At 37.2% G+C, this 17,252-nt stretch overlaps 3 protein-coding genes across 5 annotated transcripts in view; 1 reads left to right on the forward strand and 2 right to left on the reverse strand.

Moving 5' to 3' along the window:
• The first annotated feature begins 635 nt into the window (after window positions 1-635).
• LOC117794191 (late secretory pathway protein AVL9 homolog) lies at window positions 636-5,468 on the forward strand. The gene is made up of 4 exons (XM_034634709.1): window positions 636-1,913; window positions 1,978-2,379; window positions 3,834-4,008; window positions 4,081-5,468. The coding sequence occupies exons 1-4, from the start codon at window positions 830-832 to the stop codon at window positions 4,661-4,663; spliced, it is 2,244 nt and encodes a 747-aa protein (XP_034490600.1). The 5' UTR covers window positions 636-829; the 3' UTR covers window positions 4,664-5,468.
• Window positions 5,469-6,490: 1,022 nt separating this feature from the next.
• On the reverse strand, window positions 6,491-8,834 carry LOC117794193 (coiled-coil domain-containing protein 39). The gene is made up of 2 exons (XM_034634713.1): window positions 8,700-8,834; window positions 6,491-8,638 (listed from the first exon to the last, which is right to left on the reverse strand). Exons 1-2 carry the CDS (start codon window positions 8,777-8,779, stop codon window positions 6,733-6,735), a joined length of 1,986 nt encoding a protein of 661 aa, XP_034490604.1. The 5' UTR covers window positions 8,780-8,834; the 3' UTR covers window positions 6,491-6,732.
• A 3,154-nt stretch (window positions 8,835-11,988) lies between these two features.
• Window positions 11,989-17,252, reverse strand: part of LOC117794192 (solute carrier family 41 member 2) — a 42,364-nt gene continuing 37,100 nt past the window's right edge. For all 3 annotated transcript variants that reach the window (XM_034634711.1, XM_034634712.1, XM_034634710.1), the window contains 6 exons: window positions 14,660-14,984; window positions 14,445-14,591; window positions 14,225-14,372; window positions 13,372-13,577; window positions 13,158-13,306; window positions 11,989-12,426 (listed from right to left, as the gene is read on the reverse strand). In XM_034634711.1, coding sequence (XP_034490602.1) covers window positions 12,223-12,426; window positions 13,158-13,306; window positions 13,372-13,577; window positions 14,225-14,372; window positions 14,445-14,591; window positions 14,660-14,984 — 1,179 coding nt within the window. In that variant the 3' untranslated portion in view covers window positions 11,989-12,222. The remainder of the gene's footprint in view (window positions 12,427-13,157; window positions 13,307-13,371; window positions 13,578-14,224; window positions 14,373-14,444; window positions 14,592-14,659; window positions 14,985-17,252) is intronic.

A 17,252-nucleotide genomic window follows, 5' to 3' on the forward strand; every position in this document is an offset into this window, starting at 1 on the left:
AGCAAGAACGCAAAATGCGCTAGCGAACTACGAGCACAGAGGAAAACTTAAACGAAATGAGCAAAAATTAGCAATATTGAGCAAGTCAGAACAACTGAACAAGAATGAACAACTGAGCAATACAGAACAACTGAGCAAGAAAGAGCAAGTGAGCAAAAAAGAGCCTGTGAGCCATAAAGAACAATTTTTGTTCACTCACTCATGAGCAACAAAACACTAGAGATCAGTGATAAATGACAAATGTTGTCACAATTATGATGTGCCCGAAAACAAGATGTATTTTATAAGGTGACCTGTTCAACACTTTTGCCCTCTTTTGAGTAAGCTAATTTGACAGCTGGGATTTTGCCCGAAAAGCACCTACGCAAAATTGGTACATTCCATACCTACAATATCGAAATCGATAAGGATTTTGTTGAGTACGGCAAAATAAATAAATGAAAATGTGATTTTGCATCGCAATTTTATTTTATTTTTTTGATGCTTTCCAGCCAGAAACAGCTATTTTTCCTCTAAAGAGTTGGCAGCACTTCGTAGCTCGCTCGTTAACTTAAGTAGTAGTTCAATTGAACTTATTCTTAACGATTCGATAGAACTCTCCTTTGTACACACATACATGTACACATTGATATGAACGTGTGGTTTTACATTGTTGTGAATGCGTTGTTTTCGTTTTGATTATCGTTTTTGCTTGTGACAGTGACGCAGCAAGGGAGCGCTTTAATTTCCCCCGTAAAACCGTTTTGCCGTTTATCCGTCGTCATTGTTCCCGTCTGACTAAACGCATCGTAAAAATTGTGTTGAGTTTACGTCAAGCTAAAGCGTTAATATGGCCAGCGAGCCAGAGAACAAGCCGCCTATATTGCACATTCTGGTCGTTGGTTTCCATCACAAACTGGGCTGTCAGGTGGAGTTCTCGCATCCACCACTAATTGCCGGCTCCACGGGCCGCAACGAGTGTCCATCCGGTTGGAAATATCTGCCGACGTTGGCCCTCCCAGATGGCTCACACAATTTTGTGGAGGACACAGTATTCTTTAATCTACCCAGTCTGTTTGAGCCGGCTGAAAGCATATACGGTGTGTCATGCTATCGCCAAATACCCGTAGAGAAGCTAAAAATACGCACCGCGGACGTGACTCGCAGCACCGTACAAAAGTCTGTATGCATCTTGGCTCGACTTCCAATATATGGATACATTGAAGTGAAGCTGTCACTTATTGCCGACGCCTTCTTTGACCAGGGTGATTTTAGCTGCACTGATCTGCTGGTGAAGGCGTATCAGCAATTAAACGCCTGTCTGCTGGACGAGGAGACACGCCGCCCACTTCGTCACTTTCATGTGGGTCTCTCGCTGCGGGAGATAGTGCTCCACTGGCGCCACAAGACACTGATGCTGTTTAAGCTGCTGCTACTGCAGCGTCGAGTCGTCTGCTTTGGTTCGCCAGTGCGTGGCATGTGTGTTCTGATCTTGGGCATGGCCTCGCTAATTCCACGATTACTCGAGAAGGGTTTTCAGGAGGTGGCCTGTGTGCGAACTTCTCGACCTCTCTCCCCTATGCCCGATTTTACAGACTCGCTGCAACGCGAAGCAGATGCCGACGTTGAGGTTGAGGTCGAGGTCGAGGCTGAAGCAGAAGTAGAAGTCGTTCCGGAAGCGGAGGATTTAACACTTGTATCGTCGGCAGCATCGGCTGGCTCTCAGTGCTGCAATAGTAGTGGTAACACCTCACCGCACACAACTCCAAACTCACAGTCACAGTCGCAGGATTCCAGCTGCCCGACCACAACACCAACACATCACGAACTGCAGCGTGTGGACTCGACGGAAAGTGGCGCCAGTGCAGGCGGTAGCAAACGTAGCGGACGCAGTAGCTCATTGACTCGCGAGGCGAGTGTAGACACATTAGCATGTAAGCATTCATGAATTTAACATAATCATGCATCCCCTATTAATGTTGTATTTATCCTTATTAGCCAATCTTGCCGCATTATGCGCCATTAATCCAGACGAGTACCGAGCACCTGTCAGCATCTTTGCAAGCGGTAATCTGTGCCTGCCCTACTTGTCGCTACCGTACATGGATCTGCTCAGCGATCCAATGGTGCTTTCCTATATCATCGGTACCTCCAATGTGCTGTTCCAGCAAAAACGTCAGCTGGCTGACGTACTCGTCGATATTGAGGCGGCCAATCTGGATGCGCACGATCCGGATTTGCGGCGACAGCTTGTGCTAAGCACTGAGGATCTGCGCTACATGGACTACATATTAAAGCACGTACAAGCCCCAAAGGAAGATGCCGAGGGTAGCGAATACTGGATACGAGAACAGTTCCAGGGTTACATACTGGCACTTCTACGCACTGCGGTAGCGCCTGGTATGTTGAAACGAGGGTACTGTTTCAGCCAGTATCTCTGACTTGTCTGTATGTCGAATTTTGAATCTCAATGCAGTAGCTCGATAAAGAGATCTGTTCATGCATCGTCAAAATGACGTCAAAAAATAGTAATCCAAATTCGTAATATAAGGTCAATTCTAAGATGTATTCAAAAAGAAACTATAGTTCTAAAATCAATTCCTAGTCCCCGCTTTTAAATTAAAAAATTTCATGTTTGTAGTCGTTACATGGACGAAAGTTATGTTTTAAGGACAATTGATCCTTTGATTTTATTAAATCTTGGAAGTCCTGGTCCTAACAGTTTTTTCTTATTAATCTTCTTATAACAATCGGACTAAAAACACTCAATATTGCTATAACAACATGCTAAAAATAAAAATAAAAATATTTGTTTTTTAACTCACAAAGCGGGGACTAGGAATTTATTTTAGAACTATGGTTTCTTCGTGATAACATCTAAGAACTTGGGTTAAAATTTGTCAGTAATTTTGTGCCCATACAAATCGATGAACCCTAATAAGGTTACTGGTTCATTCAGTATCTCTGACATGTCTGTCCGTCAAATTTTAATCTCAATGCAGCAGTTCCGGACCTCGAGGAAAAGTTGTGTTATCCATGCGGAATTGTCCCTAATCGATAGAAAAACCTTGAGGACATTGTATGAAAAACGTTGTAGACTTTAGCATTGTGAGTTCCTAGGAACGAGGAAAGAGGAAACCTCCTTAAGTATTCCTCACATAAAACGTTAGAAACTCCTCGTGGAACTCTGCCGAAATATCACTAAGCGTTAAATTGAAAAAAATTTCAAATTTGTTGTTTTTCTTATATTGTTTTTTCGCCTTTTTTATTTTTAATTTTAGAATTTTAAACTACATGTATGAGTGTGAGATACTTTGACGACGGGTGTATATTTATTAAATTTCTTTTATTCATGGCTGTTCAGAGCGGAACTTGAACCCGGGATTCCAAACTGAATAGGTCTATTTGTGGAAAGTAGGCGACTCTAACCATTACGCCACTGGGATTAAAATTTCTTACCTAACAATAATGTACCAATTGACTCCAATTTTGTAGTGCGAACAAGCAGCGGCCAGTTGACGCTGGCAGAATTATTACAAAAATAGCAACAAAACGTCAAGAAATGACAACAACATCAGGGACAATCAAGCAAAGGGAACTTTCGTTCTGCAGGATATCTAACCCTGTCAGTATGTACCCTAAGCTTTTTCTGCTGTGACCTATCAAAGACAACTACTAAATTGCGATGAAATTCACGCTAAATGATTAGTAGCTAAATTTGGGTATACCCACGATATAGTAAGCAAAGATCTTACCTAATTTAACATTTATAATTATCCCATTTTCATTGGGTTCAATTAGTTTTGTAAAAGTAACAGAAATCCCATAATAAATTTTCTTATTATATTGCACAGATGTCAAGGACAATGATCATTTCAACACGCACTTTATGAACGCCTTCAAACGCACACAGTGCTATCAGGAGTGGTTTGATGTGCGACCTGAACCCGAATTTTTCGATGCACTTCCCACTGGTCATCCATTTTCGGGCACTTTATCCGTCGCGGACATGAAATTGAAGCTAGCGCAGTAAATACTTAAATAATATTTTTGGCCTTAGTTTGCATAATTTGATTTACATAATTAATTGCTTCCATATAGAACCATGCAGAACAGCGAAAGTGGACGCAAAATCAACCAGGCTGTTAATACAACTAGTCGAGCCGTTGGCGGTGCCATTTCTCAGGCCAAAGGGGCCTTCTCTAGCTGGTGGTCCTCCATTACAACTGCGCCCGCAAATAATACAGGCCCAGCGGGCTCCAGTTCCGTTGCTGGTAGCGATGAAAGTCAGATTCACAACCTCAGTCACATTGACGAGGGCATTGACGGTGCTGCGGTGTCACAACAGCCGCAGGAGATCTCAGTTACATTCCAGAACCACAAGGACGAGGCGGAGTTAGATGTGGCTGGCGTGAGCATACACATTTCCAGCCAGATCGGAGAGGATAGGCTCGAAGAAGCTCACGACTCAAGTGGTATTTCGCCACAGAAACAACAGGGTATTGTTGAGATTGGCAGAGAGGCCGAGCTGTTAGATAGGGTCACGCATGGTGAAAATGCAACGGCAGCGCCATCTCAAGCACAATCTCAATCATTGCGTGCTGGCTGCGGTGGTGATCTTGCACTATCTAGCGGGTCCACATCCGCTGTAGAACGCAATAACGGGGATGTTTTCATAGTTTAATCAACAGTCGCACAAGAGCAGCAGCTGCAGTAGCAACAACAACAACAATAATAATTAAAAACAAACAACACTGTATAAATTTACCTAAGCTATACTATGCATACTTATTTATTACAACAAAAGTTTTTATGTGCATTTTTTTCTCTTCTGTTTTGCATTACTCAAATTGGCCAAATATTATATGTATGTGTATTCGTATATTTGTAAGACACCCAAAGAGCTCCCACACACCCACTCCCACGCCCATAAATCCAATGTACTCGGATTTATAATAATACTAGTACAATGTAAAGCTATCCCGTACCAAGTACAATTTGTTACCATGAATACATGGAACCAACTTATGTGGCAATACCTCTGCGCAAGAATATCGTATATGCCATCTATAACGACACTGACATTTATATATTATAGTAATATTGTTATTACAAAGACAATAAAGTCTTCAGAGAAGGTGAAAAGCCCATACGATGTTACATTTTACTATTGTAAAATACGATATATTCGCGCAGATGGAACGCAGTCGAAAATCCAAATCTAATCCGATAGTAGCTCTATCTCTCTCATATTGATATTTCATGGGGTACTTCAAAGTCGTCAGTACAACCAGCTTCTCAGCTTAATTACTTATGTACCTGCGCGTACAACCCATTGAAAGCTGTTTACATCTTCGACTTGGAGTTACCCCAAGCATGAATTTATACATTCATTAAAAAATACTTATAAACGAAATGTAATTATTTTATTCGTACGTTTCCTCATGCAAATTAAAACGTTATAGAAATTAATAAATAATACAACCCAATATTACCAAGTGTTTTACTAAAATACGTACACCCCTTACCTATGGTGTGGTTAAGATTACAAGATTTATACATCTGCCACCAAGTGTTTTAAGCCATTAGCAGAACGAACTCTAGAGCCAGATTTGACACTTTCCACTAGTGATTGGATGTGAATCCTAATGTAAGGGAACGTATCGAGTAGACCAGACAATGTTTTGGTAGGTCGAAATTTCGCCAGCGGAAATTTTTGGTCAACTCGAAACTGGCCTTAAAGATAAGAGTACGTTAGAAACACGAAAGTATTCGTCGTCATCTGTGCTTGTGCAAATTGATTAAATGAAATGTATTTGGGGGCTCCCGTATAAAATAAGAGACTTGAGTAGAAACTGCTCATCCGCATATGGCCATTTCCAGAGATGTCAGCCGCAGTCAAAAATTTAAAATTGAGTAAAAGACCACTTATTGTAAATTTGTATTCTTGAAGCATTTCCAAGTTACTAATTTTAATAATTTACACATGAGTTAATTTACTAGAAAAACATACCGACTGCATGCTTGAATAAATTAAGTTTTTTTGTATTTTAGCCAGTTTTCTTAAAAATTGACATTATAATGATTATTTGACGAAATCTTTGCTCTAAAAAACAATTTTATTCTGATAACAAAGCTAGATATTGACTTAAGAAGTTAATATATATTTTAAACGAAGTAAAAAAAAAACTTGTCGAGTACTTTAACTTAATGATTTTTCTATTTCTATGTAAAGCTCGATCTAAAGTTTGCATTTACATCACTAATAAAAAGCAATAAGATGCATAACATAACATAAATTAGTCGCATTAATATATTACCGTAGGTTGAAATCACTGTTTGAACATTTCGCGATGGAAGCGCATTGGTTGTTTGCAATTATCTTGAAAACTAACAATTTCCCAAAATAAACCCTAGCATCAACTAAAGTGCTAATCAAGAGCTTCGTATTTTTTCAAAATAAATAAATGTTTTGGCATGTTTTTTTTTTCACTTTGAATGCGTCAGGATATCAGATATTGCTTTCTTTATTAATTATTTGTATATAAAAAAAATGTTAAAAGTATAAAAAGAAACAATTTTGTAGAACTTAGGACAGATTTTTTAAGCGCTTATTAAACCCATTATTAAATGGTTCCACTTGATAAACATCAAGTCACTGCTTAATAATGAGTAATACTAAAGTTTCTAAATATAAATACAATAGACAATTTAAAACGATGTATAAATTTTAAATCAATATTAATAAATTAATCATTTGGGTTCCTTGAGGGTCGCTTCAAGTTCTTCTTCAAAAAAAGGCAGCTTGTGCCTTTGCACCCGTAGCTTGAAATTGGCCAGTTTTATGGAGTTTTCTGTAACATTTGCTTTGGCCTCTTTAAGATTTTCTTTAGCTTGTGTCAATAACTCTTTGTATTCCCCTATATATGCATATTTGGCACTTAAACGCTCCTTTTGCTGTTGCTCAGCAGCACTGAGAAATTCTTGAATTTGCCTCCATTTGGTTTGCACAAGATTTTCCAGCTCTTTATGTTGTCCTTGAAGACGACCGATTAATGTGTTAAGTTCGAAGTGACGGTCGATTAATTGCTGATAATGCTGAGAACTCATGGAAATTTTGGTTTTATAGCTAAGTGGTAGTCGGTCTATTTGCTGGCCACATGACTCGATCTGCTTATTCATTTTATTGTGGTTCAATTGAAGTTGTTCGTTTAAAAGCGTCAGCTCCGTATTGAATTGCTCCAACTGTCTACACCTCTGCTCATGCTGTGCTCTTCGTTTAGCCAGTAACGTGGCGAGTTTGGTCAGACTGTCACTACGTGCTGCAATATCGGAACATAACGGCCGCAGTGGCAACACCAGCTCCATCTTTTCTTTCTCGCTTGCGCTGCATATATCCGAATCGAGACCAATGTTTTGCGCCTGCGAATTGAACTTTTCCACCTTATCCAGCAACTGTTTCTTCGCACGTGACAGTCGTACCTGCTGATTATTACCACGCTCCAGGAAATCTTGCATTTGTCTCTTATAAAATTGCTCTTCATTCCTCAGGTCGCTCAACAGAACCTTCATGCTTTGAAACTTTTCGACTGTGTACCTTTGTTTGTCTACTTCACGCTGCATTTTCTGTGCTTCCTTTCGCTGCTTCATTATCCGGTTAGAAATTTCTGCGCGGAGCTCACATAGTTGTTCAATCTTTCTCATTTGTTCTTTTGTACTGGTTTGTTTTGATAACAGTTCCTGTTTCAGTTGCTCTTCCTGAGACTTTATCTGTTCTAGTTGATCGTGCTCGTTGTCTGCCTGCAGCTGAAGCTGATCTTCTAGGTGTTTTCTCTCATTTTTGAGACGAATCAAGTCCGCATCTAGAGATTGGGTATCGGGTAAGTCGCAGAGGCATTTTATAATTTTATCGCTGACACTGCGCTTCAGCACATTATATTCCTTATCGTTTTGGGTATCCCACAATCCAAAACTCTCGGCAGCACTGGGAAACAACAAATGATTAGTCTCTTCGGTAATAACGACGTGACTGATCTGCAATGTCACGGGATCCAGGGTGTTTTGCATGTAGCTGGGTTGCTCACTGGTTTCCATAAAGGGGAACTCATCGTATTGGCCATGTTCCTGCTGCATTGAGGACGATGAGGGCAATGCAATGTCCTTGAGAAAGTCGAACATGACCATGACATGGCCAAAAGAGTGTTGTGTTGTGGGTGTCACTAGCCAGGACTTGTTCACCTGATACGGATATTTCAGTTTATGCAGCGCATTCGTGATTTCCTCAACATGGTTATTGCCCACATTGATTCGATTTCCGAATATCAATTGTAAAAAGAAATGCACAATGGTGACAAACTGTTTTATGGTCATTTGGCGAATTGAAGCTGCACCGCGACTAAAGAAATCACTGGAAATCCCTGGCAATGGATGATACCGCAGCACTTGGTCCAGACATTCGGCAATCAACTGTGCCTGCTCCTGCACCCATTTCTTATCCTTGTGCAGCACCATAGCACGCTCCGTCGACGCTCCTTGTCGATGGAGCAGGGGCGTCGCACTGCTTACACTGCCATTGGCTTTATTATTCGGGGTTATTCGCGGCTGGGTCAGTCTGTGGCTTGGTTTCTTCATTGGTGTTATTGTGGCGCGCAATTGCGACCTAAAAGTTTGTTAAAATCATTTAAGTTATATATTTTAAAACATTCCGGAGCCTCACTTGCCTGGTTTGTCGCTTCTTCAGGAAGCTGCCATCCTCACGGGCGTCCTCATGGAACTCTGAGGTTCGTCGTACCTGATACATTCTCCAATAACTATAACGCAACAATTACACGCAATACTCAATCAGATATAATACATTTAAACGATTAAACAATTATTTTGTGTGCGGATCGTTTGGTGGCTTTAAAATTTGGCATCAGTGCTAGGGTTGTCAAAATATCATTGATTCATCGATATATGTTTTTGCGATGGTATTTTATTGGGTGATATTTTTTTATGATCATAATATCAATATCGATATAATTTTGCGATATTATTGTGCGATACTTGTAGTTTTTTTTGCCGTTGCCGTCAAAATATTTCTTCGTGAAACATTGAAGATAAATTGTATTTTGACAAAATTCAAGCGCAAATCATGCAATAAAATAGTAAAAACTAGTGAAAACACGTAAAATATAAACTCCCGCCCAGTTATTTATATCATCGATGTTTTCTTTCGAAAAATATCCAGTAGAAATGATATTTTTTATATCGATTTAATTTGACATTGATATTCTTAAAATTATCAAAAATTGAGAAAAATCGACTTAAATATCGATCCATCGATATTTTCGGAATTTTGGAAATCATCGATGATTTTTAAAACATCGACATCGATGATTTTTTTGTTGCAAGCTTGCATTTTAGAAGGCGTCATTTCTTTGAGCATTATTTTATAAGCGCGAATTTAAAAGCGTCAATTCAAGAAATTTTGAAAAGCAATAGTTTGGTGGTGGTGTTGAGAGATTGTGAAGCGTGCGAAAAATAATGGATAGGTATATGAAAAGTAAGTAAATTTTAAAATGGGTAAAATATGAGTATATGTGTGTGTGCTCATAAATGCAATGTTTTTTTTATTTGTAATTTGAGCGACGAAAAATAACAAGGATTTGGACTACAATGCGGGAGAGGACGTAGAAATTTCTGATAACGAACTTCTAGAGGATCCGCCAAGGAGAAAAAAGGATGATTCTGTCGCTTGGAAACATTTCAAGATATGCAAAACATCAAATGAAGCAGTTTGCAACTGGTGTGGTCGGGAAATAAAACTGATATGTGGACGTCGAAAGCCAACGAAGGTTATCTGACCGTTACACTTCACTATTGTTACCAACAGTTTCCAATGCAGATCAAGCTGCTCTAGCCTTGGAGAATGAAGTCTACTCTATCACTGCACAAAGTTCACGGCCATCTGTACTATCAGCACCGCCACAACAAAACCCATAACAAAAGGAAAGATTTTCATATATTCAATCGAAAATTTCGTCAAAAGTGAAATCTTGCCGAGCAGGCGCATTTATTGTTTTAAGACAAGGCATTTATTGTTTTAAGGCACTTGCCTGAGGATGAAAATCCATTAGTATATTGGAGGATAATATTCGTAACCAATACTTATAAAACATATTACTAATTTAATTTTCTTTAGGTAAATACGGACGAGAATACGATCCCCCTTCAAAAAGTGGCCAAGAAGCTTTTGTGCGTCCCAGCATCGTCCACTGCATCGGAACGCATGTTTAGCAACGACGGACAAATCGTATCCGAGCGTAGGTGCTTCCTGAAACCGGAGGCTGTGGATCGACTTCTTTTTATAAATGAAAATATATATGTATACACTTTATCCTAATTTTGACGAGCTATTTAAATGATGAACTATTTAATATTCTAAAAGCCCATGGAGGGATATGTATTGTTAAATCATTTTTAAGTTTCGATACGATACTCTTCTTACTAATGTTAATGTTTGGATCTCAAAAATCCCAGGAAGGGATGTAGAAATAAGATTAAGTTAACTTAACTTAACTTTAAACTTACAGCCCATGGAGGGCTTTAAAATGTTAATAATGTTATACAATTAAAGCTTACAGCCCATGGAGGGCTTAAAAATTTTATGTAATAAAACTCATTTACTGACAATAAAAAATACTTTAGTTTCATAGTGATGTTATATTTATGTACATTTTTTAATTTAAAAAAAAATATATCGATGTTTAATTATCGATGTTTTTGGCTTAAAAAATTAAATCATCCGTTTGTCGAAACATCGATGATTCTCCAGCTCTACTAATCAGAGCGAAATTGTGTGGCATCAGTGGCATCACCAAGCGCAGTTTAGGGATGGGATTATATAGTGATGCAGTGCTGCCAACTTGTTAGGGAAAAAAATAGATGTGGTGGTGAAAAAGCATCACGGACAGAGTTGTTAAATTTTCTAATTTTGCACACGATACTTGTGATAAGTTGTGGGTATTTAAAATTTTGATAGCTTTGTAATAAAATACACAAGGACTTGTATGATTACGATTTTTCTTCGTTTATTCCAACATTTTTATTAATTTTAATTATTGTATTCTGTTTTACACAATAATCATTCTATGTTTATGAATTACATTAATTTATAATTATTGTTATTAATATAATTACAAATCGATCACATTTCCTTTTAGAACGTCTCATCATTCCCTGTTCGCTTCACATAACGCAAAAACAATATAATAATTACATACATTATCATTTTATATACTTAATTTTCAATACATACAAATACACAAATTATGATCTTAAATTATATTTTACAGGTATTAAAAAAAATTCACACACTTTTGCTTCTAAATTGCGGCAATAATAAATATGTATAGTTTTATTGTTGTTTTCTTATAGTGGATGGTGCGCATAGAAAAAAAATATTAATACTAATGTAAGAAAAAAAAACTACATAATTTAACATAACGCCAAATTTGCAAAAATCAAATCTGCGCTAATACTATAAATTTTATTATATTACAATTTTGTAAGCCATGTTTAAGACTATATTTATAGTTTAAATTATATTTAATTTAGCTGCTTAAAATGAAACGCGCATAATGAAAACAAAAATAACCCCAAAATAGAAAAAATCCGGTATTGTTTGGTTTTTAGTTTAACTATTTTTATGCACTTAGCTGCCCTGGTTGTCGAGCTTATTTTATGTGTATAATATTGTCCTAAAAGCTTTAAAAAATATTACGCAGCGGTCTGGCCTGTTCTGTTCTGTTCTGTCCTGATTAGACACAATTATTTATAATAGACTCGTGCATACATAATATCTTGGTGGAACAAAGGAACACAAGCAATAGCCATGTGAAAGCTACATTTAAGGATTTATCCTCGGTTAAACATTCGAAATATTTAAAAAATATTTGCATAAATATTTGTTTTGGTTTTTGTGTACTTGGATTGTTGAGTGTGTGTGTGTTTGTGTGTATTGTTTTGTTTTGGTGTCTTTCTTTGTGTATGCATAGATACATTTCTATGTTAGAATTTAGGTACATTACAGTTCTTTGTATTGTGTTGTTGTTGTGTCCGCAATTATCGTATAATTTTCAATTTTGCAATATCTTATTGCGTGCTAACTAAGAAACTGGGCGCCATCAAAAGCGATGCCACCCCACAGCTATGCAATTTAGTATGTAGGCTACCATGTGAGGAGGAGTGAAGAGTTGGGCGCTAGTTGGGCGCATTTAGTGTATCCAAATTGGAGCCGTATTGCATGTTAACCGACATCGTAAAGAGCCACGCGACTGCCAGCAAACTGCTGCCCAGCAGATCACCCAGCGCAGTCAGATATGGTATGGCCGAGTTATCCGGATCGATCTTCCATTTCCACATGGCGTGCACTATGATATGCGCAATATAGAGCAGCAGCATTACCTGTTAACAATTCGATTTACATAAGTTATACTATGTACATAAACATACAAAATGAGTGGAATGAATCCCTAGACGAATGTCGAAAATATTGTTTACAATATGAAAATTCGGAAGAAAAAATTAGGAAAACAAAGTAAGGAATCCAAAAATGAAGAAAAATAACAAAATTGGGAACACCAAATAAGTAAATAAAAAATTTAGAAAACCAAAATTAGGGAATAAAAATTGGTAAGACAAAAAAAAAGTAAAAACCAAAATTAAAAATATTATAGTTTAAAATCGCGTGTTTTCTTAACTTTATCCTATTAGCAAAAAGACAACATTTTGTTGAACCAATTAAGTAGTGATGATACCCTTTCGTAATTTAATTGCTTTCATTCGCGCCTTTCTTAGGCGTGTATTAAATAGGTTTAAGATATTTTTCATCTAGCTTTTTTATTATGAAGTTTAAAAATTTGAATATAACGGAACGATTGCACCCGGCGATCGAATTAATTTTCCTAATTTTTGTCTTACCAATATTTTTTCTTCTAATTGTTTAAATAAATTTGGCATTTCCTTATTTTTGTCTTCCTAATTTTAGATTCTGAATATTTTTAATAGTTGAAATTCCTAATTGATGATTCCTATTTTTTCTTCCTTATTTTGGTTTCCTATAATTTTATTCTTTGATTTTATTTTAATTTCTTTTTTTCCAAATTTCTAAAAAAAAATTTCGTAAATTGACTCACCTGTATCAAACTGGCTATTAGATATGATAGCATAAACACCCACGTGACAGTCGTCGTGTTCATGTTTATATAGTCGGCAGCAAATATGAACAATACATTGCCTGGTATCGACATGGCGATAAGAATGCGGGCCGTCTTAGCATAGGGAACTGTAACGAAAATAAATTATATGATTATATTCACATCTTCAGAAGGGATTTTGGTATTTACTTACCGCCCTTGAACAGTGCACGCCACGGCCACTCGACGACCTTCGTGTGCGGTGGTATAATGCCAATAATTGAGCTCTGATGCAGCATGGTTGATATCTTGCTGGCCTGTACTGATACCAGATTGCCGCCAATACCGTTAATGATCGGCTGAAAGACCACAAAGCCATTGAATACCTCAACAGCCGCATCCAATACGAGGCCTCCGAGCCTGTAAATAAGTAAAAACATAATCCAATTAGAAAGCAATTTTAACAGGCAGCCACAAGGTACACCTTTTTGGATATTTTAGAAAACAGAATGCAAAATGTAAGGATCTGATTAACTTAACAATTCCGTACAAGTTTGGTTTAGATTTTAGATAGTTAAAACCAGAGAAAAAATAAAACTTTGCCCGTAAAATCTGATATTTGTAAAAATGGATCGATATTATTCTTTTTGGTTGACTGACCGACTGACTGAGAGTCTAACATTTTCGTAGGTGTGTATCTCGCTGACTGTCATGTTCAGAGTCAAGGACAAGAGCTAACAATTAGAATTGCCATTGGCTAAGCTGCCACAATCGTCGTTTTATAAATAACTCAGACAATCAATCAAAGTAAATACATTGCCAAATTTAGCACACCTAATGCTGCTTCATGTCTGTCCCCGCCTGCTGGAAATGGATCGGCACAAAAAAAAAAATATACGAATAAAATATGTTTGTAGTCGAACGAACACGTATGTGGATAGAAAAAAAGCAGAAATTGTGCTTATCATGGCCCCATTTAAGTGTCGGTCTCTAAGTGCACTCCATATGAGTATGAGACTGCGACTGAGGCTGTGAAATGTTGATGTTCCAAGATGTATGTTACCTACCCGCTTATACAGAGCGCCGAGAGGACCGGCACCCAACCGCTCTTTAGCACCGGTCGAGTATACTCATTTTTGAGCACAATGACAACCCACATGGGAAGCAGCACCAGATAGCAGGTGACCACGATGAAAGTGATCCACAGATGGGTCTCTGAAAGAGATAAATACCATAGATTTTGATTATTGATGAAATTCGAATTGAGTTCGTGCAAGTGCAACTTACTTATATTCTCATAGAGTAGAGAGGCAATGAAAGACAGTAAACTGATCGACACAACGTCTCCAATAGAAGCAGCCAGTGGCGTGGCCAGGTTATCCGGATTCAGGCGATACTTTTGAGAGAATAAAATCACAGCGACCAGCACAAAATCTGCAATGTCAAAATGATACGGTACAATAGTTAAACAAAAGCTCAAACTGCTGTTATATTTAGCTTACCTAGGACAAAGCACGACGATGTTGCCGTAAACATGGCCGATGCGGTCAACAGCATCGCATTCTCAAAGTGGAAGCTACCTGTCATCGCCGCACCCACGCTCATTGCAAACATGGCCACCAAGAAGGAGGCCACAGTGGCCTGCACTTGCACCAGAGCTATATTGCCGACGATCATACGCACCACATTCGAACGCGATGTCATATTGCCCAGATTGACCTGAGTGGAGAGACGCGAGGCTAGACACATGTCCAGATTACCCTTCAGGCCAAGCAGTGCTGGCACCAGGATAAATAGCTCACTAACATTCTTGAAGACGTACCATTTCTGCAACATTAAGCAACATAACAATTAGATATAACTTGTCAAATAAATGGGAGGTATAAGATATAGTTAAAATATAATAAGAAATCAGTTAGTGACGTCACCGTTCTAAATTTTGAGATGCTGGTTGATTCAGATCTGAGTTTGATGTTTTTTTTTACCTTAGTTTTGAAACTCTGTGAACGTGGAATCGGTTATTGGCGGACACGGACTGCCCTTAACTGCCCCCAGACCAGAATTTATAGTTAATTAGCAGTAAAATAAATGAGTATAACGTGTTGAAAACTTTTTTTTAGCTGTTATAAATACATGAGTAATCGGCCGAAAATACAATTCATTTGCTTTGATTCTTTTGGCTTGAGTCAAGTGTATCTCAATTGATTTTTCGCAACACAACTCAACAGACACAGTATTACTTAGTTTATTTGTTGTAGAGCTCACTTATTGGAAAAATTCTTTTTTTTTTCTTCGACTTTCTCAAGTTTGATGCATTTCTATTTGAAATTTCAGAACTTTTTAGTGATCTTAGTTCTAAAGTAATCCTTCAACCTGATTGACGCAAGTCGAAATTTTTAAAATTGCATCGTTTTACTTTTTGATTGAAATTGAAATTGAATGATAGCTATAATTCACGATTTATATGTTTACAATTTAAAACTCCATCTATTCACAATTTGTAATTTTCTTGTTCCATTTGCAATCAGCTCTCGGTGTTTGGACACATTTTCTCAGCTATATTTAGGCAATTCTCTAATGTCGAATGCGACATTTGTACGCATTCAAAGTGAAAAAATACATATGCCAAAACATTTTTGAATGTTGACAAAAGTCGAAGCATACAGCCATTGATTAGCACTATAATTGGTGTTAAGGTTGATTTTGGTCAATGGTTCGTTTTTAAGAAAATAACAAAAAACCAAGGCATTCGCATGCGACTCAAAACAATAGTCGTTCAAACACTGATTTCTGCGAAACCTGAGGGAAATTTTTAATGCGACTATTTTTTAAAAATGTTGTGCATTGATGCATCTTATTATTGTCTAATATTTGTTTCAAAAATATGAAGTAGTTTATTTTTTATTTAACTCCAAAGACTTTCGCACGCGACATTTTGTTCCATCATGTTTTTTATGTGTTTTGTTTTCTTCGTATGAATTATATTTAAACTTTTTAAGTCACTAAGAAGCTTTATTACTAAAATTCAAGTGTTTTCATTGCATTTTAATTAATTTTTTTTTCCTAAAAGAAAGATATCTTCGAAAAATCCCTATAATACAAACACTCCATTTTTTAAGTCAACTTTTGGCAAAATAGTCATAAATATGGAAAAACTTAATTTATTCAAAGTTGCAGTCGGTATGCTTAAACTAATGAACTAATTCATGTGTAAAATGTTTAAGCAAGTAACTTGAAAATGTTTTTGCAAGAAATCTTCACAAGATTTAAGTTTTAGATCAATGTTACGTATTTGGCTGCGGTTGACACTTCTGGAAAATTGCACATATATAGACTTTTATAACTATCCAAAAATGGTTTCAACTCAATTAAGTCAATTAAGAAACCTATTGGCATAAATTAGAGAAATGATATAGATTTAATCATAATTTAATATTATATACTATTATTAATTTTAATTAAATGTGAAATATAAAGCTGCGGTTACCAAGGTTAATGTTTTAAGTGGGAATAGCTGCAGCCCATTTTAAAGGGTTGGTGGTGGGTCTGTTTTTCCTTTGTTATCTTCTTGATTTAATTTGAGTTTTTCTCAGACTGAGTCGGTCGTTGAAGAGACTAGAAGACTATAAAATTCTTTTGTTTGACTTTGTGTCTGGTTTTGGTGCTTGGGTTTTTTGCTTTGTTGTGTGTAACTTTAATGAGTCGACGACTGTTATTAGATTTTACAATTTAATTTGCGTGCCATTTTAGTTGTGCGCACCTCTTTTATCTACATCTTTGCATTTGCGCAATGTCAATGAAACAATTTATGAGATTTATCAGCTGTGTTTTACTTCTCCCAACAATGGGAGAGAATCTTATAAACCAACCAGTCAACCAGCCAGGTCAGCAAACCAACCAACCGACGAATCGAGTCAACCTATTTTCCAGGCCGTAACACACAGTGCCGGAGCACGCGACAATTGTGGCGTGCTTTGATAACCGTAGGCAATAAAATAACATTTTGTATGTATATGCTACCAAACCTACATTTCTTAAAACAACTTTTCTATAGTAAAACTTCTTTTAAATTTGGTTTTTTGGTACTTTTTGGAA

This window comes from Drosophila innubila, chromosome X (genome assembly GCF_004354385.1).
Source record: "Drosophila innubila isolate TH190305 chromosome X, UK_Dinn_1.0, whole genome shotgun sequence".
Taxonomy (NCBI): Eukaryota; Metazoa; Arthropoda; class Insecta; order Diptera; family Drosophilidae; genus Drosophila; species Drosophila innubila.

Excerpts from the sequence above, each read along its gene's own strand:
- LOC117794191 (XM_034634709.1), top strand. The coding sequence starts at position 830 with ATGGCCAGCGAGCCAGAGAACAAGCCGCCTATATTGCACATTCTGGTC. Across the intron at positions 2,380-3,833 it reads ACGCACTGCGGTAGCGCCTG|ATGTCAAGGACAATGATCAT; the intron begins GTATGTTGAAAC and ends TATATTGCACAG. Across the intron at positions 4,009-4,080 it reads ATGAAATTGAAGCTAGCGCA|AACCATGCAGAACAGCGAAA; the intron begins GTAAATACTTAA and ends GCTTCCATATAG.
- LOC117794193 (XM_034634713.1), bottom strand. The coding sequence starts at position 8,779 with ATGTATCAGGTACGACGAACCTCAGAGTTCCATGAGGACGCCCGTGAG. Across the intron at positions 8,639-8,699 it reads CTGAAGAAGCGACAAACCAG|GTCGCAATTGCGCGCCACAA; the intron begins GCAAGTGAGGCT and ends ACAAACTTTTAG.